The 27,372-nt window shown below is 32.3% G+C and overlaps 3 protein-coding genes, 1 non-coding gene and 1 pseudogene across 4 annotated transcripts; 2 read left to right on the forward strand and 3 right to left on the reverse strand.

The window, feature by feature from the left end:
• The first annotated feature begins 1,850 nt into the window (after positions 1-1,850).
• Positions 1,851-8,516, forward strand: LOC137809497 (uncharacterized; annotated as a pseudogene).
• A 559-nt stretch (positions 8,517-9,075) lies between these two features.
• On the reverse strand, positions 9,076-9,148 carry TRNAE-CUC (transfer RNA glutamic acid (anticodon CUC)). The gene has a single exon. It is a non-coding gene; the product is annotated as a tRNA-Glu (tRNA).
• Positions 9,149-9,330: 182 nt separating this feature from the next.
• Positions 9,331-12,382, forward strand: LOC137812152 (pentatricopeptide repeat-containing protein DOT4, chloroplastic). Its single transcript, XM_068614071.2, has one exon. It carries the CDS (start codon positions 9,462-9,464, stop codon positions 12,096-12,098), a length of 2,637 nt encoding a protein of 878 aa, XP_068470172.1. The 5' UTR covers positions 9,331-9,461; the 3' UTR covers positions 12,099-12,382.
• Positions 12,383-18,098: 5,716 nt separating this feature from the next.
• On the reverse strand, positions 18,099-19,765 carry LOC137812153 (receptor-like protein 51). The gene has a single exon (XM_068614072.2). It carries the CDS (start codon positions 19,662-19,664, stop codon positions 18,429-18,431), a length of 1,236 nt encoding a protein of 411 aa, XP_068470173.1. The 5' UTR covers positions 19,665-19,765; the 3' UTR covers positions 18,099-18,428.
• A 1,469-nt stretch (positions 19,766-21,234) lies between these two features.
• On the reverse strand, positions 21,235-27,277 carry LOC137809498 (cellulose synthase A catalytic subunit 8 [UDP-forming]). Its single transcript, XM_068610605.2, has 13 exons — positions 26,823-27,277; positions 26,376-26,467; positions 26,203-26,254; positions 25,970-26,117; positions 25,159-25,428; positions 24,389-24,734; positions 24,098-24,235; positions 23,854-23,979; positions 23,559-23,771; positions 22,982-23,207; positions 22,694-22,893; positions 22,160-22,513; positions 21,235-21,980 (listed from the first exon to the last, which is right to left on the reverse strand). The coding sequence occupies exons 1-13, from the start codon at positions 26,998-27,000 to the stop codon at positions 21,393-21,395; spliced, it is 2,931 nt and encodes a 976-aa protein (XP_068466706.2). The 5' UTR covers positions 27,001-27,277; the 3' UTR covers positions 21,235-21,392.
• Positions 27,278-27,372: the final 95 nt, after the last annotated feature.

Below are 27,372 nucleotides of genomic sequence, written 5' to 3' on the forward strand. Positions count from 1 at the left end.
CATATTAGCAGATATTATTTCCAATTTCCAGATTATTATTATTATTAATAATCTTCAAATATTTAATTTTTCATATTTTCAAATTTTACAATTTCAAGATCATTAATTACCTTTTGATTCATATCTTTTTTTTTTCTGACTTCTTCTGCACACTTATAATTCCAATATTATTATTATTACTAATAATATTCAAATATTTAATTTTTCAGATTTTAAAATTTTAAAATTTTAAAATTTCAACAACATTAATAACATTAATTACCTTTGTGATTCATATCTTCTTTTTCTGACTTCTTATGCTACACACTATTTCCAATTCCAATATTATTATTATTATTACAAATGTTCAAATATTTAATTTTTCAAAATTTCAAATTTTAAAATTTTAAAAACATTAATTACCTTTCTGATTCATATAAAATGTTTAAGATTACTATTATTTAGCATTTCATTCAAATTCTTAAATAAATACAAAAATAAATGATTTAATGTTTTACACAAATAAAAGTTATTTTAGTTTATAAAAGTAATATAATAATATAATATTTTTTTAAATGAAAAAAGGTCAAATATAATAATATAATATTATTATTATCACTATTTATATAAGAACTAAGAACTAATTTTTAAAATGAATTGAAATATAAAATATAAAATATTTTAATGTTATTTAAAATAAAATAAAAATAATAACATGATCACATTAAATTTGATTTGACTGATGAACTTTTTCGAAAGCAGGAAATACAACATTAGAATGACAAAATAATACTTCTACTTCTTGTTTTTTTCTAAGACTTAACAGTACACGTATGACACGTAGAAAAATAGTTTCTTATCTTTCATATATTTCCTTCCATCAATTCTATTATTTGCACCGGGAATGTGTTGATATTATAACTCAATATTGCTCAACACTCAATTTATGTCAGCTAAAGTAAGAAAATTATGTTATTCAATTCCCATTGTTTGTTGCTTGGCATGCTTTGTCAATTAGATTGTCAACTAGATGGACTCCAGTTCAAAGGTTGACTTTTCATCTGTGAGCAACCCATTTTATTAAAGACAACGAAGTCATTCCCAACAGAGAACCGTTAATTGAGATAAGTAATGGTAAGTTGATTTTATTTTTTGTTTTGCTTTAAATGAGAAATCTTAGTGTAAATTTTTTTACTTTATTTTCTAATTTATTTTGTTTAGGTTGTCATCCTGAAAAAGCAAGAAATGCAAGAACAACAAAATCTTATCATCAAAGTCAGAAAACAATATCCTTATCTGGGAGAAGCCATGGTAAACTTAATTTTATCTGTTTTTTTACTTCAAACTACCATATTTTATGTATATATATATGTATATATATATATATATTTAACTAATTACTTATTTTTTAGTTTTGGATATTGATGATGCAAACTCTGCCACAAGAAAACGAAAAAATATACAGTATGAAATGCACAATACAAATATCAAAAGAACAGGTACTCTACCTCTCTTTATAATCGAAGTACAGTTAAAATTATTGTTCAACTAAATTGAATTTTGTAAAAGAACAATAAATTTAAACCATAGAATCAATTTATTTGTTACAATTGCATTTCGTTTTTTATTTAACTAACACACTATGTCATTGAATGTAATCATCTTCTAAGTTTTTTAATTATATTATGTTCTTACAATGAATTGTGTACTAATTATATTACTACATTACTTATATTACTACAGTATTGAAGATAATTCAAATAACTGATTTCAAAATAATTTTTGTAGGTCAAAATACTGTCAAGTCAATTAATTATGTTTCTTCTCAATCATCGGTTATTACGGGAAGAGATTACGCAGTTTCTGAAAACATGACAGCAAACAAAGAAGTCAACACTATGCATTCAACTACGAAAGTAGTGTCATCAATGGGAACTATTACTAAAGGACAAAATAGCCTTACAGAATACCTTCATGGTGAGTTCACAACTCCTCATGTAATTAGGTTCATTAAATTTGATACTGATAATACAGAGTGGAATATATACTAATATAGATAAATGTTAAATGTTATTTTGTTTCTATTAATCCAGATGAGGCAAAAAATACAGGAGGAAATACCAAAAACTTAATTGGTAGATTGCGGGAAAAATATCATCCAGGAAGAGGTACTATAATTATAAATTTAAAAAATTACTATTTTTGATACATTTATGACAAAAAGTAATTACAAATTGATATTCAATTTGTAACTTAACAAATGTTTTAATACTTATTAAATGCACTTTTCTACAGGTAATTACAATCGTGGAAGTGTAGTTAAGAAAACAATAAGCTTAGATAACAGGTCCAGGGCATACAGTGATGAAATCCTGCAATCAGTGACTAAGAGATTGAATTTTGAAGATCTGCAAAATGAAGAAAATAATGGTAATAACACAATGTGGTTAGATAAAAGTTGCAGTACATACAGTGCTCAAATCCTGCAATCAGTTACTAAGACCTTGAATTTTGAAGAACATGACGAAAACGAAGAACATAATGGTGATAAAAATAGTTTAAATGTTATTTTTAATTTAGTTAATTGCTTCTAAAGCACTTTGATTTACTTTGTTTCGTGTTCAGATCAGAGCATAGAAGTTTACACTTCCGAATTGTATTCAAAAGCTGAAAATGAAGGTGCATGTCTCTAACTTTAACTTTTTGTATTCAAATTAATTTCATTAATGTAAATGTAATATATAACCTTATTTATTATTTCAATATAGATATTGTTTCATTTGGACAACCAAATATACAATGTGAATATTGTTTGGCCGAGGTGTGGTATGAAGAAAGATCCTTCAAAACAAAGAGTTTCCTAAAGGTTTATTTTTCTATATGTTGCCAAAAAGGAAAAGTACAACTACCTTACCTACAACAACCTGCTAAATTGATTCTAGAGTTATTAAATGGTCAAGATCAACGAAGCCAACACTATTTACAACATATCAGAAGTTACAATAGTATGTTTTCATTTACTTCAATTGGAGGAAAAGTTCACTCTTCCGTAAATGATGGTTTTGGGCCTCCTCAATTTATTCTGCATGGACAAAACTACCATAGGATTGGAAGCTTACTACCTCACAGTGGAGAAATGCCCAAGTTCGCACAACTTTACATATATGATACACAAAATGAACTCTTAAACAGAGTATCTCACTTTGGGTATGTGTTACATTAGGTTAGTTTCTTTTCAGTAGATTCATTTATAATATTATTTTGAATTAATATTTATTTAAATTTTATTTAGGTCCAATTTGAAAGAGTTGAAGTTTGATAAATCATTGATTCAAGATCTTACCAAGATGATTGATGATAACAATGTCCTGGCAAAAAGTTTTAGAAGAGTCAAAGATTTTGTAAATTCTGATGTACATTCAGATTTTGGATTGAGGTTATTTAGACATCGTTCAAAAGATCCAAGGGTGTACAATACCCCTACAACTGATGAGATAGCAGCGTTAATTGTCAGTGATATGAGCAACCTGGATGTAGGACGAGATATCATAGTGAAAAAAATTTCTGGACAACTGTTTAGGTTGCATGAGACACATACAACCTTCATCCCATTACAGTATCCTTTAATATTCCCCTTTGGAGAAGATGGTTATCAAGAAGATATTCCAGTACGCAATAGCAAAGAACGTAAAAGAAGTCGTATATCGTTAAGAGAATTCATTGCATTTAGAATTCAAGAAAGAAGTGTTGAGTTTGGAAATATAGTTCATTCACGTCGTCTGTTTCAACAATTCTTGGTTGATGCATATACTATGGTTGAATCTCAAAGATTGTCGTTCATAAGAGCAAACCAAAAAACAATACGTTGTGATATTCTCAACGGTGTACAAGAGGCAATGAATAGAGGAGAAACAAATTCTTCTGCAGTTGGGAAGCGTATAGTTTTACCTGCATCATTCACGGGAGGAATGAAATATATGTTCAACAATTGCCAAGATGCAATGGCAATTTGTAAAAGGTTTGGATATCCTGATTTATTTATCACAATTACCTGCAACGTAAGTTGGCCTGAAATACGTGACTTTGTTACATCAAGAGGATTAACTGCTGCTGATAGGCCAAATATAATTTGCAGAGTATTCAAGATGAAATTAGATCAAATGATGGTTGACTTCAAAAAAGATGAATATTTTGGCAAAGTTAATGCAGGTAATGATTAATCCATATTTTAAAATTATGTTCAGATTTTTTGCATTATAATTCAATCAATTTCTATCTTATTATAGGTATGTACACTCTGGAATTTCAAAAAAGGGGTTTGCCTCATGCCCACATATTATTGTGGTTGGATGGAGAAAAAAAGTTAAGAACTCCAACAGACATTGATGGAGTGATTTCAGCAGAATTACCGCAGGCAGATTTATATCCTAAATTGTCAAAGGCAGTTGCAACGTATATGATACATGGGCCATGCGGAGCAGCTTGGTTTTCCTCACCTTGCATGACTAACGGTAAATGTTCAAAATTTTACCCAAAGAAATTTAAATTGTTGACTACTATTGATGAGGATGGATATCCATGTTACAGACGTCGAGATAAAGGAATATTCATTCTTAAAAATGGAATTAAGTTAGACAATAGGAATGTTGTCCCATATAGCCCATTGCTACTACTGAGGTATCAGGCTCATGTTAACACAGAATATTGCAACAAATCAAATTCAATCAAGTATTTGTTTAAATATGTCAACAAAGGTCCAGATAGAGCAAATTTGAAAATTACTAATCCTCAGAAAGACTCTACTGAGACACCGGTTATAGATGAAATTAAACAGTATTATGATTGTAGATATATATCTCCCTGTGAAGCTGTTTGGAGAATACTTGCCTTTGACATTCATCATAGATGGCCTCCAGTTCAAAGGCTGACTTTTCATCTGTTAAAAGAGCAACCCATTCTATTTAAGGACAATGAAGATATTGATGAAATATTGCATACAAATCAACATAAAAGAACAATGTTTTTAGCTTGGTTTGAAGCTAATAAAATCTATCCAGAGGGAAAAAATTTGACTTATTCTCAATACCTAACCATTTTGTGTGGATGTCAGAACAAAGAGAATGGAAACCAAGGAAAAAGGGAGTTAGTATTGGAAGGCTAACATATATTCCTCCTTGCACAGGAGAATTATATTATCTTAGATTATTGTTGAATTTTAAAAAGGGTTGTTGTAATTATGATAACATCAGGACTATTAATGGTGTTATTTACAAAAATTATAAAGAGGCATGCTATGCCATGGGTCTGTTGGTAGAGGATAAAGAATTTATTGATGCAATTATAGAGGCCAGCACCCTTGCTTCAGGAACTCAGTTGAGAAGATTGTTTGTTACACTGCTACTCATGAATACTATGTCTAGACCTGAGGAAGTTTGGAACAAAACTTGGAAATTGTTATCTGATGACATTGTATACAAAAAAAGGAAAGAGTTTAACCTACCAGGTATAAGTTTCTGCTTTCTTCAAACATTATAACATATTATTTTGTTCAAAATATGAACTGTTGTTCTTTTGCTAGGTCTTACAATTGAAGATGATCAAATACAAAACCTTTGTCTTCTACAAATAGAAGAATTATTGATTCTTAATGGTAAATCTTTAAAAGACTTTAACAGTCTTCCACAACCTATTCATTCAGATTCTTTTATTTATGAGAATAGATTAATGATTGATGAATTAAATTATGATAAGATACAAATGTCTGAAATTCATTCTTCTCTTTTTCAATCTCTAACTGCGGAGCAATTGGTTGTGTATGAGAATATAATGACAACAGTACTGTCACAAGTTGGAGGTTTTTTTTTCCTATACGGTTATGATGGCACTGGAAAAACCTTTATGTGAAAAACTCTGTCTACTGCAATTAGATCAAAAGGGTTGATTGTGTTAAATGTAGCTTCTAGCGGCATAGCTTCTTTGTTACTACCTGGAGGAAAAATAGCTCATTCTACATTTTGCATTCCTTTGTTAATAAATGAACATTCAACCTGCAACATACCTCAAGGAAGTTTTCGGGCCAAATTGTTGATTGAAACTAATTTAATTATATGGGATGAAGCTCCAATGATGAATAGGTTCTGTTTTGAATCTCTGGATAGAACTCTAAGGGATATCATGAGGGCTGTAAGTGAAGAAAATGCCCTTAAACCTTTTGGTGGCAAAGTCATTGTCTTGGGAGGTGATTTTAGACAGATATTGCCTGTTGTAAAAAAGGGATCAAGATATGATATTGTGAAGGCAACATTGAACTACTCAGAATTGTGGAAACATTGCAAAGTCTTCAAACTTACTGAAAATATGAGATTAAACAGTGAAAAATCAAAGCAAACTGCATCAGAAATAAAAGATTTTGCAGATTGGATACTTCACATTGGAGATGGAGATATGGAATTAAATGAGTTGGGACAAGCAACTATTGAAATATCACAAGACATTCTAATTCTAAATGTTGAACAACCTTTATTGCACTTGGTTGAATTTGTTTATCCAGGGTACATACAGAATCTCAACTCTGATGCATTTTTTGATGATGGTGCAATATTGTGTCCTACTACAGAATGTGTGGACCAAGTCAATGACTTCATTCTAACCTTAATTCCCGGAGAAGAAGTTACTTATTTAAGTTCAGACTCCCCTTGCCAATCTGAAGGACAAGAAAATGCTCAAGCTGAGTGGTTTACAACTGAATTTTTGAACGATATCAAATGTTCCGGAATTCCTAATCACAGTGTTAAATTAAAAGTAGGAGTTCCAATAATGCTTCTAAGGAACATTGATCAAGCCAATGGACTTTGCAATGGAACCAGATTACAAGTAATTCACTTGGGAAAAAATGTGATTGCTGCCAAAGTTATTACCGGAACAAATATTGGTGATAACATATTAATTCCTAGAATGAATTTGACTCCTTCTGACTCAGGCTTGCCTTTAAAGTTCCAGAGAAGACAATTCCCAATATCTTTGTGCTTTGCTATGACAATAAACAAAAGCCAAGGACAAACCCTTAATAAAGTTGGTTTATATTTACCACGTCCAGTGTTTACACATGGACAGTTATATGTTGCTATTTCCAGAGTTAAATCCAATAAAGGGTTGAAAGTATTAATTTTGGATGATGATGGAAATACAACTAATTCAACTACTAATGTGGTTTACAGGGAAATATTTGAAAATATTTTTACAGCAATACTTATCAGGTATGAAAATTCTTTAATACAAAACTATTTTTAATTCTGATATTTTTCTTCTAATATATCTTCTAATATAGCAAGACTAAACTAATATTTTTTTGGTATTTACAGGTTTCCTCTTAATTTGCATAGTAGATCTTTCATGACTATAATGCATTACAAAGAAAGGTATTCATCTATTTCTTCTTAATAAATTTCATAATTAAAATTGTGTATAATTTTGTTTTGATGATTTTGTTTCTTCGGAGGTTTTTAATATAGGAACTCCATTGTAATTATTGAGAAAGAAGGGTATATTTAGTACAGAAAATAGGAAGCTATTATACTTTACACAGGTTCTATATTATAATATTTTACACATGTGTTGTTACATAATTCTTCCTAAATAAAGTGATCAAAATTCAGTTGTATTCAGACAGGTATATGGTTCTTTGTTTACAAAAACAAGCAGCATAATCATCAAAAGTCCATAGAACTTTTGCTAATTAAATTTATTGTATCATATTATTTTATCTTATTTGTTTCATAAATATTCACTTCTTCAGTAGATTTCTTTAAACTACTGAATCAAAAACCTAACATAGGTACAAATTCATTCTTATTCTTTTTTAATATTTACATAATTCTATTAATTGTCCATTCTTTTATTGACATTTCTCTTTTATTTATTATATTTGCAATGATGCAATTAACATCAGATGTGTAATGAGACGTGTTGACATTGAATACAATATTGATCAACCCTCATATTATAGCACCTAAAGAAAAGCAACTATGTAGTCCATTTGTATTTTTTTAGTATGTTTTGTTCTCTTACGGAGTATATTTTCTGTTATAAAACTTTGAATTTAAAAATACGTCTTACTTATTTTGTTATCGAATTTATTTACATTTCTCATGAAATTACTGTTCTCTGAATTCAGCCTTAAATACACTTGGCCACAAGTAATGAAGTTCATATTTATTTTATAATAGTATTTCCTATAATTAATGAGATATTGCATTATGTTACAATTTATTATGTCAAAAGTTTTTATTTAATAATATGAAAACAGAATACAATGACTTACAATATTATGCATACATGTAGGTGTATACATTTAAGTTCTGCTTGCTGTTTTTTTAAACAATGTGTTTACCATTTTCTATGCGGTTAACATGTACAAGACAACTACATGAATATATGACTTATAAAATTATGAATATATGACTACCTCATGGATATTGTATCTAAAAGATTTTGTATGATTTATATTTTGCAGGTACAAAACACCGTTGACAATTTGATGAACAAGAAAATGCTCAGCTACAAAACACCCATTGCCAATTTCAAAGAGAAAATGCTCAAGCACAGTTATTCAGAACAAAACTTTACTATTTATGGAAACCTGTCTTCCTTTTAAATTTGAGAAAACATCTATCTAAATATATTTATACATTGCTATGACAATAAATATAATACACTGGGTCAATTTTTTATTTTTGTTTTTTTTATGTATTCTTAATTGTTTACTAATAATTGAATAATTGATCGATTTGATTTTTTTAATTCTTTACTAATACTTCAATAATTGATGTAATTTTAATTTATAATTTTAATTTTTTCTAAAATAATTCTTAATTTTCATATATAGATTTATTATTATAATATTATTATTTAAATAAAAAATATTATAAATATTCCCGTGCATTGCACGGGTCCATATACTAGTTCTATTAACAGTAGAGTAGAAAAAAAAAGAGAAATATAATTGTCTCATGAGCCCAATGTGCTTTTGATTAAACCCAAGTTTTACATGTAAAACAGTTTTGAATTCGTTTGTGACAATGATAATAAAAAATATACTTCCGTTGCCGGGACTTGAACCCGGGTCTCTCGGGTGAGAGCCGAGTATCCTGACCAACTAGACTACAACGGAACTTTGATATAGAGATTAATATAAAATAAATAACTAATTGTTAATGTAATATGATATCTATGTATTTTTTAAACGTAGAATTAAATGTGTACTTGGTTGAATTTTTTTTTATTTTTAAATAATTAACTTTTATGTTTAGAATAAAATTTTAAAGAAGTTAATTATTCAAGAAAAAAGTTTGTTCCAATGTTGGCATACGATGAGAATATGTGAGAAGATTGGAACGAAAAGAAGGCGTAATTTGATGGTTTAGGTATAAATAGTGGTATCAATTTTGTTTGTTTGATGAGGGTGAGGAACAGCAAAGCCAACCATGTCTAAAACTAAAAGCATAGCACCGTTGAACACTTATCCAACTTACCATAATCCTAGAAACAAGTCAAACTATGCAAAATCTCCCAATTGCTTCATCTTCTTCAGACAATCTTGGACAACGTATCTGCCACCTCCCAATTTTGATCTTTCTTGCAGTAGCAGTGTCGCTGTGTCTGCAACTTTGTCCAAGGCCACCTACAACGTAGCCATGGACAAGAATGCAAAAATTCGCAAATTCTGCCAAATGGGTGATCTCAGAAACGCCATGGAATTGCTCAAAAGGTCAAAAGTATCTGAACTTGAGCTGCATACTTACTGTTCTGTGTTGCAGCTCTGTGCCGAGCTGAGGTCTTTGGAAGATGGAAAGAGGGTTCATTCGATTATCACCTCCAACGGCATGGAAATTGATGAGGTTTTGGGGGCAAAGCTAGTCTTCATGTATGTGCACTGCGGTGATTTGGTCCAAGGGAGACAAATATTAGATGGGATTCTCAATGATAAGATTTATCTCTGGAATTTTTTGATGTCTAAATATGCAAAGATCGGTAATTACGAGGAAGCTGCGAGTCTTATGAAGAAAATGCAAAACTTGGGAATCAGAGGGAATCCTTTTACTTTTACTTGTATATTGAAGTGTTATACAGCATTGGCAAAGGTAAGGGAGTGTAAAGGCGTTCACGGGTATGCTTTTAAACTTGGTTTTGGTTCTGATAATGCTGTCGTTAACTCTCTAATTGCAGCTTATTTTAAATGTCGTGATGTTGAGAGTGCACATAATATGTTTGACGAATTGAGTGACCCAGATGTTGTTTCCTGGAATTCTATGATTAGTGGGTGTGTTATGAATGGGCGTTCCTGGAATGGACTTAAGTTTTTCATTCAGATGCTGCATTTCGGGATTGATATGGATTTGGTTACCTTGGTTAACGTTCTTGTGGCTTGTGCAAACGTTGGCAAGCTTTCATTGGGTAGAGCTCTTCATGCTTGCGGAGTGAAAACAGGTTGTAGCGGGGATGTCGTGTTTGACAACACACTACTAGACATGTATTCTAAATGTGGTTATTTAAAAGGTGCAACTGATGTTTTTGTGAAGATGGGTGAAACTACTATTGTTTCTTGGACTTCAATCATTGCTGCTTATGTACGGAAAGGTCTGTATGACGATGCCATTATGTTATTTGATGAAATGCAAAGCAAAGGTCTTAGGCCAGATGCTTATACTGTCTCAAGTGTTGTTCATGCTTGTGCTTGTAGCAACTCGTTAGATAAAGGAAGGAATATACACAATTTCATTAAAAAGAACAACATGGCATTGAATTTGCCTGTTTCTAATGCTCTCATGAATATGTATGCAAAATGTGGAACCATGGAAGAAGCTCATTTAATTTTCTCTCAAATTCCCGTCAAAGACATTGTCTCATGGAACACAATGATTGGAGGTTATTCCCAAAACTCACTTCCCAATGAAGCTCTGGAACTGTTTCTGGACATGCAAAAGCAATTGAAGCCTAATGACATTACAATAGCTTGTGTCCTTCCAGCTTGTGCAGGCTTAGCAGCTCTAGAGAAAGGTAGAGAGTTACATGGGCACATATTGAGAAAAGGATACTTTTCAGATTTACACGTTGCCTGTGCACTTGTTGATATGTACGTGAAGTGTGGGTTAGTAGTTCTTGCACAGAAACTGTTTGATATGATTCCTAAAAAGGATATCATCTTGTGGACTGTTATGATTGCTGGATATGGCATGCATGGGTTTGGAAAGGAGGCAGTTTCCACATTTGAAAAAATGAGGATAGCAGGTTTTGAGCCTGATGAGGCCTGCTTCACTTCAATACTCTATGCTTGCAGTCACTCTGGATTACTGAAAGAGGGATGGAAATTCTTTAATTCCATGAGAAGTGAATTCAACATTGAGCCTAAGTTAGAACACTATGCATGTATGGTGGATCTCTTCGTTCGCTCTGGAAATCTATCCAAGGCATACAAGTTCATTGAAACTATACCAATTAAACCGGACGCTGCAATTTGGGGTGCCTTGCTTTCTGGATGCGGGATCCATCATGATGTGGAGCTAGCAGAAAAAGTGGCAGAGCATATTTTTGAGCTTGAGCCAGAGAACACAAGGTATTATGTTCTTCTAGCGAATATCTATGCAGAGGCGGAAAAGTTGGAAGAAGTAAAAAAGTTACAGACAAAGATAGGTAACGGGGGATTTAAAAAGGATCAAGGTTGTAGTTGGATTGAGATTCAAGGAAAGTTTAACATCTTTGTTGCTGGGGATACTTCCCACCCTCAGGCCAAAAGGATAGACTCATTGTTGAGAAAACTGAGGATGCAAATGAATGGGGTAGGCTACTATAGTAAGATGAGATATGCATTAATTAATGCAGATGATATGAATAAGGAAGTGCTTCTATGTGGACACAGTGAGAAATTAGCCATGGCTTTTGGTATATTAAATTTGTCTCCAGGGAAGACTGTTAGGGTAACCAAGAATCTTAGAGTATGTGGGGACTGTCATGATATGGGGAAGTTTATGTCCAAGACAACTGGGAGGGATATTGTGTTGCGAGATTCAAACCGGTTTCACCATTTCAAGGATGGTGTATGTTCTTGCAGAGGTTTCTGGTAAATCATCGGAAAAATTCTACATAAGGGTTGTTCTGCAATGCCAATGTATCCTCCTCTTCACGTGAATTGATAGCTTCATATTTTGCAATCACAGTTCTCTTACTGTTGTAAGACTCGTTATAGATTAGGGTACAAGGTCATTACCAAAATGTAAGTAGAAGTGATAGTCATACTTGTGTAGAATCAGTATTTGGATTGGAATAGCTTCGCGGCAGATATCTGTAATTAGGGGTCAGATATCATTTTTCTGAAATAGATCATTGGTACTGCGGCATATTTATGATTTGTGCGAGTGATCTCATTTTGCTTTTAGATTCCAACTTTCTTTTTCTGAACTGATAATGTTGACCAATCTCGACTCGTGAGAAGGGAATCAAAATGAGAATGACAATAAAGATGCTGAGGAAATGAGAATTTCAGTGCTGTGTGTACCCTTTTCTTGAAGTATGGGTGTAGTTGCATATGGATGCCACGCCATACTGAATGGGTGACGTGTTTTTGAGGTATTCTAGATTCAAATTGCTCTCCATTAGGCATCTGATTTAGCTGAAACATTGCACATTCAAATAATCATATTCAATCTGTTTTTGTTTCCCCTTTAAAAGAATGTGAATCAAATTACTTTACTCCTCAAAAGTCACGAATGTGTAGCCCTTCAAAGTCATTTTCGTGGATTAAAATATTAATGGGCTGCATCATGCATAAAATATTTATATTTAAATATAGTAGCAAATAAAAAATCCATATACATAAATTAAAAAAAATAAATCTGTAGTTGAAACCTTGATAATATATATATATATATATATATATACACACACATTTTTACAAAAATCTATTACTTTCTTAAATTTTTTCATCAAGAGTTACAAGTTACAACTTAAGATGATAGTTTGCATCAAGAGATATCAGTATTCAAATATGGATTTCACCAAAGCTTAGCCCTTAAAAAATTTCCTTAGGTAGTCTTTTTTGGTCTTCCTTTCCCTCAACTTTTTGGGTTTCAGGGAAAGAATATCTGTAGCAGTAGTAAATCTTAATTGATAAAAGCTGTATCTACAAACTCAGAAAGGCCAATTAAGGTACTTATTAAAAACAAGCAGAACCAGGGACAATTTCCATGTCAATTATGGTTGGTCTGTTGCTTTGCTACCGCAACGAGTTGGGAATGATGCTCGTAGGTTGTGTTATCATAGCATAGCCCTTAAGTTTCCCTTTCAAAACCTGGTCCTTAATTTGCTAGCACTGGATATGCATTATGCTTGCTAATTATAACTGTGCAGAAATTAACGTTACATGCAAAACTACTTAACTTAATCCAATTAGTATAGCTAATCAAAATTGACTTAACTGGTATATATGGTCAAATACTCAGTCTCAGAGCTATTAGCATATATATCTTAAAATCGTAGAAAGAAAGGACCTTACATCTTCTTAACCTTTGTTCACAAAAAAATAACAATGTGCTGGTAGAAATAGGTGATGTTAAACATTTCCATTTAAAAATAAAATAATATTTATAAGCTTCTTTGAATGAGAGAGATAATTCTACTCATCAAATATTTAATTGACACTTATAAATTAAGCTTTTATCTCATTATATCATTTATGGCATCTATATACTTTTTTATTTTCTTTTTCTTTATTATGAGTAAATTAATATTTTAGTCTCCGATCTTTTTAAAATATGAGTCATGCACCAAAATAAGCTATTAACATAAGTCATTTTTTCCCTATTGAAATATAAGTACATTTATACTTCAAATTTTCGATAAATGACTGTATTATCCATCTAACAACTCTACTTTTATTAATTTTTTTAAGTTTAAGGTTTTGTTCTTCACTCTACAGTTTTTTTTATTACAGTTTTTATTATTATTTTCAATTATAAATAAACTTAACTTTAATTTAATTTTACAAAATCAATTTATAAAATAAAATTGGTATAAATTTATATAATGTAAATTGTTCTTTAATCTATATGAAATTTTTAATAATCACCCATCCATTTCCTTGTTTGATTGAATGAGGCATATTATAAAAAAATTCAAAAACAAAGCTGTAATATATGATGTGTAATGAATTAACTTAGATGTGGAAACTACTCATAAGTTGTACATTTAGGTAGTAATTATACCAAGGAATGATAATTCATCCACAACCATGCATTATTATTATTCTCCACTTACCAAATCATGTTATCAACCATCATCACATCACGTGACCGTTGGCATGACTATATATATCATGGTAAATGAAAGCAGTATTACTTCACCTTATGTTTAAATAAAAAAATTCAATATCTAAAATATATAAATACATTATATTTAAATTAATTTTACTTCAAATTATTTCACTTTTTAAATGTTTTGTTTAGATAAAATATTTTAAATATATTAAATAATATTCTTTTTTATTTAAATAAAGTATCTCAATTATTATTAAATGAATATTTTTTTAAAATATTATTAAAAATTATAAAATATAAATATTAATTATATCTTTAATTGATATTACTTTTAGTAAAAAATTGTTTAGATTTTATCATTCACATAGGTACAAAAATTTCTCAAGTTAGTGTTGATCGAAATTATTTTTCAATTAAGATAAATCAAAATTAATTATATTAATGTGAATAATTTTTTTATAATTAAATTATCCTTTTTCCTTCTCTCCTTTTTTTTACTCTTTCAATAAGGTGAGGATAAATTAGAAGACAACCACGTATGAAACAAATGGCATTAAACACTTTTTTTTGTTGTAACGATAAAATAGCAGACACTTTTATTTTAATACAAGTAAAAACAAAAATAAATGTCTGTAACTTAAAAGCAATAGCATGCGAGGTACACTTTTTTTTTTCTGGCACGGCACAAAGAAAATGAAGAAGTTTATATTTTTATCGCAGTCCTTCTTTTTCTGACTTTATAATTTCATTTGATTATCTTTTTAATCTTTGAAAAAATCAATTCATAGGCAAAGATTCTTACATTCAGAGAATCTGATTGCATCCCATGAATAGCGGTTTTTCTCTCTGCTACCACACTCTAGACCAAGATTAAAAAAATAACTGTAGTTCAATTTTTTAATTGAACAACTTTTATAAGCCACGGAATCATTAATTTTTACGTGACTAAAAAAATAAACAATTAAATATAATAAATATTGATATATTTTATTTTTAATATGTTAATAAAATAAATTTAATTCTATTATTTAGTTTTGAATTTTTAAGAGTTGAGGTAATTGAGTATAAGTTTGATTTTATAACTATTATATATATTTATTAAGGAAAAAATTAATATTGATATTTAATATTAAAAAATCACTAAGAATTTTTTAAACTATAAAATAAAAAATAAAGAGTAAAAAATATTTTAAAATTAATTGGATACTAACATTAATTTTGTTCTATATATATGTAACAATTATTAAACACTAAATATATATTTAATTACTCTAAATGTTAAAAAAGTTTAAATAAAATTAAGAAAAATATTTTTTATACTAAAATTACAATATTTTTTATATTATATTAGAAATAAAATATATAAATAGTTGTTGTAGTGAATAGAGTATTCATCCTAAAAGAAATAAGTGATTGTTACTTTTCATTTTTTTTTTTTAAAAAAAAAACTTATACAAGCTAGAGCTTTGATTTTTTTTTACCTACTTATTAATTAAAAATGCATCCGACATGGATTTTCATATGTCAAATTTTACAGTTTAATCTTCATGATATATATATATATACATATATATATTTTCTATGAAAAAAAACATTTAATGAGAAAATATTATGAAATGATTCACACTTAATAGTTTAAATTGAGATCGACAATAATGTATACACATTCTCAATTTTTTTTTTAATTAATTGAGATTGTTTTAGTACAAAATGTTATCAAATTCTGAAACGAGTAATAATATATAATGTTGAATAACTTGATGTTAATACATTAATATTGCCCTTAGTTTTGACCGTTTCTTACTTACTAAAGTCTTACATTGTTTGTAATATTAGACCACAAGTTGTTTATTTAATACTTCTCCAAAAAAATCCAAAAATTTAATTTTGTAATATGTTTTATTATTATTATAAATCTAATAAATAATTGGTATTAGTTTGTAAACAATTTTTCATGAAAAGATAGAAGATTTAATTACTTATTTAATTCGTATAATTCTCTGTTTTATATTTTTGTCTTTATATTTAAAATTATCTATTTATTGTTTATAAATATTATTTAATATCTTTTAGTCTTTATTTATCATTTTAAATTTTTTAATCTTCATCGCCGAAGTATTTAGGAATAAAAGAAATTATATATATATATATATATATATATATATATATTCAGATTTTAAAGATTAAATGAATAATTTTACCTTATATAATTTTTTTATAAAAAGATTAAAGTGAAAAAAATATTAGATATATGAATTAAATTTACAATTGAACTTATTTTTCTTAATCATCATCACCACAGATAAAGTTTAACCATTTACAAAGTTCTAGAAACTATCTCTTTTCAAGCAAAATGCATTCGACTTTTCGGATTGGACTTTTCTTAACTTCTCCTTCATGTTAGACCTAAGGTTGGCAAACTTCCTAAGTTGGACGGGATCAACTGGACCTTTTGGCTTCTCCTCTCGGTTGGGTATGTATACATGCAAGGCGCTCCGATACTAAAGTCAAGATCAGTTTGATATAGTTTATCAAATAAAAATCACTCTACTTACCTTTTAGATTGATGTCCTCTTTATAGTGTTTTCATACTGAGTCCATAACCTATTTGAGTTTTTCTTTTTATACCTAATATCTTTTTAAATACATACCTATTAATTTGGACCTTATCATTATGAGTTTTGTTACAGTAACTATCATTATGGACTTTTTTAAGTTTGACTTTTCGGTCAAACCTTTCCGCCTAACAATACAAGTATATTTTTAAATAATAATTATTTTAAAATAATTAAATTATATAGCATGATATATTTAATCCTTCTTAACAACACTTAATGATTAATAAATTACCATAATTTAAAATGAGATGATATATTTTATCTTTACCACATACCAAATGTTCACAATACACATTTTTAAAATAGACGAGAATACAATTTGAACCTAAAATCTTGCAAACTTGCCAATTACAGCGACTTTAGTTTTGAATATAGTTTTTCAACACTTTGCAATTAATGAAATGCATTGCATATATATAACTCCCACTAAATGATGCAAATCTTATTGCAATTTTAGTAAACGGTGTAATTCTTATTGCTAATTTAGTAACTCACACCAAAGTCTAATTCAGTTAATTAAATATTCAAGTTTGATATGTTTTTATGGATGAAATAAAAAAAATAGTAACTCGCTAGATCTTTCTACATTTCACGCAATAATAAAATGTGATAAAAAACCATTTTAGAACATATATTGCTTACTTTCTCAGCCAATGCTATTTTATTTTAATGATTTGTATATTAAAATATTGTCTCCACAAATTTTATAGAAAAACCACACTTAAAAAAGACATATTCCTCAAAGGTTGTCATTATTATAAGTAATGTTAATTGAAATTACAAAGTTGTTACATTCTTATTACTAGACACATGCTTACTGATTTGGCCGGGATAACAAAAAGCTTTCAATAAAAGAAATGATAAGAAAATGTTGGCAATACATTTTATGATCACCCATTTAGAGCACATTATTTTTCTTTTTGAATTTGGTAAACGAATCATAAAATGTTGTAAATTTTATTTCTTATTTATATATTTATAACAAAGTTGACCTATTAACAAAATGTTTGCTCTTTAAGCAAGGTTTATTCAAGAAAAAGGGAAATGAAAGTTTGCTGCTGAGTTTATTTGAGAAAAGAGTTGTGAAAGTGACGCAACGCAACAGACAAAAAGAGTGAGATTGAGTTAGTAGAGTGGTGGAAGAAACAATGAAAAGTGAGAGAAATAAGTGCTTATAGCATAAGTTAATCGCATCTTTCTGGATACAGCATGCACCTCTTTCTACTCATAAACAGCTAATTACAAAAGTGGCAAAGACCACCATCAGTCCTCGTATACAAATCATTGCACTGCACAAGAAATCGATTAAAATACCAAATGAAACAAAAGCTCAACATAAAAAATTTTCCTCTCATGATTCTAGGGGGTGCCACCTTTCATTTTTGCAATCTCTCTCTTTTCTCTTATACTCTCCCTCTGCACCATCCTCACCACTCTTTGCATCATAAATAAATGAATCAAACAAAGCCATTTCAAATAAATTACAAAAAGTTCTACTCTTCGTTGCCAAATCAAAACTTTTTTCTCAGCGACAGCACTTGGAGCACAGGATTAGAAAAACAACGAGAAAGACCATGGAAGAAAGTGCAATGGCCACACCAAGAACCAGTTTGTTGGGTCCATGATGATGTTCCTTCTTGTGACTAACAGTGGCACCACCATCATCATAATCACCCTCATCATAATCTCCATCCCTGCTGCTATCATCCGCAGAAGAACGCTTCTGCTTGGACGGCGGAGGAGAAACCGGCCTTCCGAACTTGTCGCAAGGAGCAATGTCCAGCTTCAACTTGGAAGACAAAACCGAACGGTTATAACACAAGTTCCCGTTGCCACCCACCTTGAACACTTGCAGCTTATCGATGAAAGTGGAGTTGAAAGGCAGAACCCCGCGAAGGAGGTTGTTAGCGAGGTTCAAGTGTTTGAGGTTACTCATTTGGGAAATGAAGGCTGGGATGGTCCCATTGAGCTGGTTGGAACTGAGATCCAAGTGAACCAAACCGGGTATGGCGGACAAGGAGTCGGGAAGAGAGCCCGAGAAGGAGTTGGAATCTAAGGAGAGGTTTTTCAGAGAAATGAGGTCCCCAATGGAATAGGGTATCTCACCCTTGAGTTGATTAGAAGAAAGGATCAAAACTTGGAGGGTGTCCAACATGGTGATGGAGGAGGGTATGTTGCCTCGGAGGTTGTTGGAAGAAAGATCGATGTAGGTGAGGTTGGGAGAGTGGATGTGTTTAGGGAGAGAGCCGGCGAGGCTGGCGTGGGAAATGGTGAGGGTTTGGAGGTTGGAGATGTGGGAGAAGAGAACGTAGGGAGCAGAGGCTTTGATGGTGAGGTTGGAGAGGGTGAGGTGGGTGAGGTTCCTGAGGTGGGAGAGGGAGACGGCGGAGATGTTGCGGAGGCTGTTGACGGAGGTGAGGGAGCGGAGAGTGGAGGCGAGTTGGGAAGGGAAGCGCGTGGGGGAGGCGGTGGAGGTGAAGGGGCAGTTGAGGAGGAGGAGGGTGTTGAGGGTGGAGAGGGATTTGAGGGCTGCGAAGGAGAGGGAGAGGTGGGGAGAGGTGCAGTTGGAGAGTTGGAGGGTAGTGAGGTGGCGGAGGGGTGTGGAGGTGTCGCAGACTAAGGAAGGCTGGGAGCATGGGTCTTTAGTTGTGGGGATATTGAGGGATTGTAGGGCCTTCACTTGCTTGGGGTCAAGGGGTTCACAAAGTGAGATGCTTATTGTGGGAAGGAGAAAGAGGAGAATGGTGAGGCTTTGTTTCATGGCTCAACCACACTCATACACCACCACAGATAAGTGATGAAGGAGAGGGTCCTCTTCTTTGCCCAATCACATCATACATATATACTGGGATTCAGAATCGCGCCAAATTTCACTCAATTTTAAACTTATATACAACACTACACTTCTCAAATAATATTAGTTTTCTTTCTTTTCTTACCTGGGAGTCTTATTCTCTGGGGTCAGAACTTTTCAACTGAATTACCACAGGGCGAGTGGGATCCAGCTTGTCCTTGGGGGTTTCACACTTACATTTTCATTTCTTTTAGCTCACCTTTCATAACCCTCTTTCTAATCAATACTTTTATTATATTCCGATATGATAACTACTCTTCATTATCATGTCAACAACAATGGTTTTCACTTTTCAGTAAGACAACAGACAGAACAACCATGGGGTAAAAGGAAGCACTCAGCGTTATCATTATTATATTTCTTCTCTTTCTTTCTTTTAGATTTTTCTTGTCATTTTAGTTTCCTTTCATTCTTTATTGCCAAAAAAAAACTTATGTTCTTTATTTCTTCCATAAAAAGAAAAAGCATTGTAATTATTTTGAGATACCCTTTCAAACTACGTCAATCCTGTAAGACATCCTTTTATTTGACGTTTTTTATGCATCTTTTGTCTTGGAAACTCTAACGAGGGCATCAGCCAAACTTTTGCCATAAATCTATAATTTGAGGCTCAGCATATATACCTGTTTACTCGAATTTTAAAATTAAAATTAAATGGGGTTGAAACCAAAGAGTAAAAAGGAAAATTAGCAAGAGAAAATACACATCTTTCAACCAAAACTTATCAGACTGAATTTGAATAAAACAATGTTGATAACAATAAACAGTATCATGGAATTAGAGACGAGGAAGGGAAGAAAAATATATTTTTATTTATATATTGCAAATTGAAGTTCGTTAGGGGATATATAGACAAAGCAATAACCATTACAAGTTTGATTTAGTGAAAAGAAAAACAAATCAATATATTTTAAAGGTAAATATTATGAGTAATAATTTATAATGTAATATTGAATATTTTAATGAAAGACTATTATAGATCCTTAAATAATAATAAAATATTTTTAAAAAATTAAAAAGAAAATAGGGATGAGTATAAGAAAGGAAAAATTTAAATAAGTTTTCTATTATCATAATTTGTTATATGTGGTATTGTTGTAGTGATCTATTATGCATTCAAGTTCCTAATCTTTTTAGTCGAGGCAGATTTGTATCGCGATTTTGTGGTATTTTGATATTTGTATAAAATCTTTAATGTTGATATGGTTGTAGTTAAGGAGCGCTTGGTTAGTGTTAGGGTATAAAAAATCACTTCTTAATAGGTTGTGTAGGACCTGAAAGGCTAGGGAAGATGAGTCCTGCTAATAGCAAGAAAGTTTGAAGTATAGGCTTATTCAATAATGTAATGCTGGTGAGTTATACGCAAAGAAAATTGGTGAGTTTGGTAGACAAATATATGCGGAACATTGGTAATCTTGTCATGGTGATGGAAACAGTGACAATAAATCGAACAACAACTTGAACTTCAACTTCTCAATGGACATAAAAAATCTCTATTTTTCACGTTCATAGATAATATAAATACTTAGGCCAATGCTTTTAGATTTTCCATTCAGTTCAAAATGGCTACAAGTATTGTCCCATGCACTCTTATACATATTTTCAAAACCTCTTGGTAAACATTCTTGTAGTGACTTAACAATCTATGGCAATGCAGGTTTCAGAGAGGGTTTCACTGTCAACTTTGTTCACGAATGGGTTTATCTTGACCCAAATAAGAGAGAAGACAGAGGCCATTAACACTGACCATAGAATAACAATGGTTGGTGTGCGGTTTTGGCGACCCATGAGACCTTTGAGGAATGGGTAGAGATGAAAAATCACCCAGAATGCAAAGAACACTTTCCCAAAGAGGGGTCCCCAAGACTCGTACCCCCCATTAAGTGCGTCAGAGAATCCAGCAACAACACCAACCAAGTTAACAATGATAAGGGTTGTTGGAGGAATCAAGAGAGTAGTCCACTTGACAAGGTAAAGTTCACCAAACTCACTGTCTTCTGCAGCCTTAGCAGTGACAGTGAAGTTGGTGTCAACACCAGCCAGCATCTTTAGAAATCCTTGGAACACAGCAAATAGATGGGCTGAAACACCTCCAATCACCCAGAACTGCTCATTACGCCACAAATCTTCAATACTAACGCCACTCCAGCGCAGCTCAAGCACACTGGTTATTATAATTGAGAGGAAAAGTCCAAGAAAGAGAAGACTTGCAACGTTGGAAAGCTGTGACAAATTGTATAGAACAATGTAAGGCATTGGTGATTAGTAATGAACACTTTTCTCGGGCTTTGTTATAAATATTTATTTTTCATAGGACATTTACAGATGAACCATGGGGATTACTCAAAATATAATAATTCTAACTAATCATGCTAGAACAAAAACAAAGATGAGGAAATTACCGTTGGTATGATAAATTTTCCTGTGAGGAGACAAATGGCTGGCAAACAGCAATAAGCAATAAGTGGAAGGGATGTAAAAGGGTACACAATGGTGTTTATGTAAGCCATTCTCTGCAGCAATTTGAGACGGCCTCCAGCAAATCCATACCAGAGGGGGCAGTGTCTACTTAGGAAAATTTCAACTGATCCAAGTGCCCATCGAAGGACTTGGTGCAATCTATCAGACAGGTTGATAGGTGCAGACCCTTTGAATGCAGGCCTCAAAGGCATGCAGTAAATTGATTTCCATCCTCGACATTGCATCTTGAACCCCGTTAAGATATCCTCTGTTACTGAACCATAAATCCAACCAATCTGAAAGGGTTTTAATTAATCAATGAAGCAACTACAGGTAAAAAAGTGAAGTAATGAATCTAGAATGAGATTTTAAATGGTACAAGTCCATTAACAAAAGTATAATTCGAAAAGGGAATAGGAAAATGAGAACCTGAAGAAGGAATTAGTACACAAATAAATATAATATTTAAGCCAAACCTCTTTTCCCCAATCAGTCTTTTCTTCATATCCACAGCTAATTACGTGAATGGCTTCCTTGATCAGCATTGAGGGATCTGCAGATTCAGGCACTCCTCCATTCTCCATTAGTGTAGATTCAATGAAAACAGTAGACAAGCCAAAAGTTTTTTCAAAGCTCATTTGTGAAATCAGCATTGACCTCTCATTGTCATCATAATCTGGATGAATGAAGAAAAGAAACCAGAAGAATATTTCAAAGATTCTTATGCTTCCTTAAAACTGATTCAAAAAATTGACTAAGCTTACTGTCAATCTCCTTGAGATTATAAACAGCAGCTTCAAGTTCTTCCCGCTTTGCGTTTCTGTAAACGCCATCTGTGGTGGACTTCTTCGAGGGGCAGCAACAGCATGATGATCTTGGTAAGCTGGGCATAGAAGGAGGGCTATAGCCGTAAAGTGCTTGTCTATTGAAAACACACCCAGTCCCCACATATACTGGTCCTTGAATGCCATCAAGTCCTTTCATGTTAACCTGAAATGAACAATTAAAAACCATCAAATAGGGATGAGGGTTGGGAAGTATAGAGTTGTGTCCATGATTTTACTTCAACGTTGTTGAAAGTTACCGCATTGCATGCATGTACTGTGTGTATTTGATGAAATCTTTACATTAATATTGCTAACAATCAGAATATCAGGACAGGAACAGAAGAAATGCAAAAGAATTAGACTCTTAATCGCAAAACATAGAAAAACTAATCCTTTTTTGTCTCATCTCATGACTAGGAAGAGTATTTAAATAATTGTTTGAAGTTTCAGCCACATAAGGAGATGCCACTTCTCTATTGACCCTAGATGAAATCTCGCATCGATATTAACTCACATCAAAGAAGACTGTATTGCGATTGGCATATCGATCACTACGATCAATACCGTCAAATCTTTGGGGGAACTGCACATAGCACACATCTCTACCAACTTCTGGATCCATGAGAAAACACATTGCTTCCCTAACGGCTTTGCTGTTGTTAACATAATGATCACAGTCAAGATTGAGAATGAAGGGAGCATTTGTGAGAACTGCAGACCCTCTCACCTGCATAAATCCATACAAACATCTAACATTATAAAATCTTATTATCCTTTATATGAAACATCAATGAACTATCTGCACATACCAGTGCATTTTCAGCACCAGCTTTCTTGTGATGTTGGTAACCTGGTCTTTTCTCTCTGGAAACATAAACTAGCCTGGGAAGTTCATTTCCTTCTATGTCACGGGCACCAGTGTGTCCAAGAAAAACCTGAAAGTGGTAAACGTAAATTTTGCTTAAAGTATTACGTGAATATGTAGTAATAATTGTTTGCTAGAACTTAACTTGCCAATCTTATGATCATAAAAGACAGAAATAGTGGACATACCTGAATCATGCCAGGGTGATCACGTGAGTTATTTCCCGGCCAAGGGGTACCATCTTTCATAGTCCATCCTTCTTCTGGTGTTTTCTGAGCCTTAGCTACCATAGCATTAACTCGTACTTTATACTCATCATAGTCTCTCTGGCAGAATTGAAAGGTAATCAATCATGAAGAGGTTCCTCTAAGATACTCATGTTAGAAAAACAAGGTGGTGAATACAAGTAAATCAGATATATCTGACTATCAAAGCTGTTCTTTCGCTGAAATCATAAGTAGGAAGCTTTACACACGTACCTTCATTGCTCTACGCTCCTTCACGAAAGAAGGTTGCACCTTGTCCTTCAGGTAGTCAATCTTCTGAGAGAAGTAATACTCGGGTGCTCTTGGTTCAATTGAAAACTTCTTGCAAAATGGCACCCACTTCCTTGCAAAGTCAGCAGTCTCCACAAGAGATTCGAATGTGAGCATTGCAGCACCATCATCTGACACATAACACGATACTTTATCTACTGGATAGTCAACCGCAAGGATAGAGAGCACTGTATTAGCAGTGATCAATGGTGGCTCTTTCAAAGGATCCACTGTACTGACAAAGAAATCAACAGCGGCAAGTTCATTGGTTTCACCCTCTCTTTCAAACCTGGCATGACATTATAGAAGTGTGCATCAGCATCCAAAGTACAGCCTCAGTATCAACTCTTCTCGGTATTACTTTATTGAATGGATATAATTTTGACTAAGAGTAAACTTCCACTCTCCCCTAATAATATGTTCATTAAAATCATTTGACTCATTACGCAACAGTTTTCAACTCGTCATAGCCAAAATTATTCAATGATGTGACAACACATGATCACATTCATCATATAGAACTTTTTTACATAGGGAGTAGCTAAAAAATTGGATTATATATTTCGTTAGTTCATTTCTATAGTTGCCTTTTGCAATTCCTAGAAGAGAAAGAAACAGAAACAAAAACATTCCCATTCTACAATATGAATTCTAGTGCAACTTGAATAACAAGGCACGAGACATCTTAATATCTCAGTATTTTGTGCATTTACCTTGCAGACAGATTGTCAATAAAAGTTTGCCTATTGACAGGAAACCATTTAGGGAACTGATCTAGCACCCAGGAAAATGCAAACCAGATCTCACAGATGATAGATGTCAACCACAGAGGAAAAGCACTATGAACAGGGTTGGTAACTCGATAATGGAAGAAAAGACCCAATATTATCAATCGCATTATTATCACAGTTCTGTATGGTGCTATTTTGGATTTTGACATTGGAATAGTTACTGAAAGTGGCGCAGCAGCAGCTTCTGTGGGCCTGCAAAATATATCGCCATGTGAATTATAATGAATTTTATTACAGATTTGCAATCAGAGAATTGCAACAAAAGTCATTAATACATGAAATGTACTCAAATTAAATCAATAGTCTTGCAAAACAATTTGGTGAATGATCAAAAGCAATTATTATACACAGGAAAAAAAATGAAATTTTAATTTGATATAATAGCTGGTAAATTACATTTTCAATACACTGAAGAAGAGTAAAAACGATGATTAAAGTGGTCCTGACAGTTGAAATAGTAAAAACATGTCTTCCATTGATTCTTCATATCTCATTAGGAGGATAAAATATTGAAATGTTTTTACATTTAGATTTTATCTTATAACTATGAGACTTTACCTTGAAAAATGTATGATTTCTCACATCACTTGAAAATTAATCAAATTTTTTTGCTTAATTCCATGCTTCAAATTAAACATCTCTTACAATTAGCCTAATGCACAAGGCATACTTCTATAATGCCATATTAAATTACCCATCTCGGGAGATTTGTGTCATTTCTCATTGAACTCACCGTTTTTCTTCCATCTGCTGCTCTGGTGGAACGGAAGCCTCATTTTCTACCTTTGGTGCAGCCTTTTTCTTTTTGTTCTTTTTATCCTTTCCCTTCCAGCTTTCAACTCTATTTTTCCAAAATGATTTCCCAGATTCTTCGTGTACTTCTACAAGAAGAACCATATTATAATGATCAATGCTTACTTCTAAAGAAATTGTAAGGAAAAATAATCTGAAATTTCTCTCATATACCACTATCAACCGTGGATACTGAACTGGCATGTCTAGCGTGGAGTCCAACATCCTACAAAATTCAAGTTGTGACTGTTAGTGCAAATGCAAACAATTAAAACAATATTCCAAAAGTTGCTGTTTTTCCTAAAAACAAAGACTTGTCCAACTATCAATTCCATGTAAACCATCACCTGAGAGTTACTGATTTCGGAAGCCATCGTGGATTGATTTTCATGAACTTCTATCTCATGGAAATCCTCCTCCTCCTCCTTTTTTGTTCTCTCTATAAAATACACAAAAGGGGACAACTTAGGATGTTTCTAAAGGCAAACCACTTCATGAAATGATTTTACTCGAGTGAGAAAGAATTCTCAGAAAACAGAAAAAAAAGCAGTCATCTAAAAGATTTATAGATTAATTAAACAATGCTAAGTACTTTTCGTTGCCTCTTTCTCACAAAGTAAAACTAATATACTCTATTACTTTGTTGAATGATTCTTTAAATGTAATAAGCCTCCTAAGATCATCAGTTTGGGATACAAGAGCTACAAACCCACATAGCAGACAGAAGCAACTTAGAAATTCTTTCTTGGAATTAGAAATTAGAAACATATAAAATGTAGCATTAAAGGGTTTACCTTCATAGGGAGTGCCACACTTCATGCAGACCCTATGGTCCTCATTGAGCTCATGCTCAAAACAATCCTTGCAAATTGGGAAATTGCATTCATGACAAGCCACAAACACCTCCCCATTATCATCAAGTCCCACTTGTTCCCCACAAGTATTGCAGAGGGGAACACCAGACTGCACCATCTTTTGGTTATTTTTGCACCACCTTCTATCTAAGGGCCAAAAAAAGGCTGTAATCGTTCACTGACCTTTGCCTCTGAAGCTCATATCCGTTTTATATGAAAGACCATAAACCTTTTGGAAGGGTGGAGAAAGCAAGCGTATAGAAATGCAAAGGATGTGTGGATGGTGAGGTGGAGGTGGAGGTGGTGGTGGAGGGTTCCTTTTGTGAGGTTGGAAAGTTGGTGTTGTGGTTAAAGTGGTAAACAACATAAGACTATAAGGCTGAGAGAAGAGAAGCAACGTCTATTTTTTGGGTGAAGGGAGCAATGTATCAGATTATGGCGGGAAGTGTAAACGAGGCTTCAGTTGACAGCTGAGTAGGTTACATCAGTT

Source organism: Phaseolus vulgaris, chromosome 2 (assembly GCF_051622355.1).
Source record: "Phaseolus vulgaris cultivar YP4 chromosome 2, ASM5162235v1, whole genome shotgun sequence".
In the NCBI taxonomy this organism is placed as follows: Eukaryota; Viridiplantae; Streptophyta; class Magnoliopsida; order Fabales; family Fabaceae; genus Phaseolus; species Phaseolus vulgaris.

Bases quoted from the DNA above. Each gene is read 5' to 3' on its own strand.
- LOC137812152 (XM_068614071.2), top strand. From the start codon at position 9,462: ATGTCTAAAACTAAAAGCATAGCACCGTTGAACACTTATCCAACTTAC.
- LOC137812153 (XM_068614072.2), bottom strand. From the start codon at position 19,664: ATGAAACAAAGCCTCACCATTCTCCTCTTTCTCCTTCCCACAATAAGC.
- LOC137809498 (XM_068610605.2), bottom strand. From the start codon at position 27,000: ATGGTGCAGTCTGGTGTTCCCCTCTGCAATACTTGTGGGGAACAAGTG. The intron at 26,468-26,822 runs GTAAACCCTTTA...TGTATTTTATAG, and splicing joins GTGTGGCACTCCCTATGAAG to AGAGAACAAAAAAGGAGGAG. The intron at 26,118-26,202 runs GTATATGAGAGA...TTCTTCTTGTAG, and splicing joins AGTATCCACGGTTGATAGTG to AAGTACACGAAGAATCTGGG.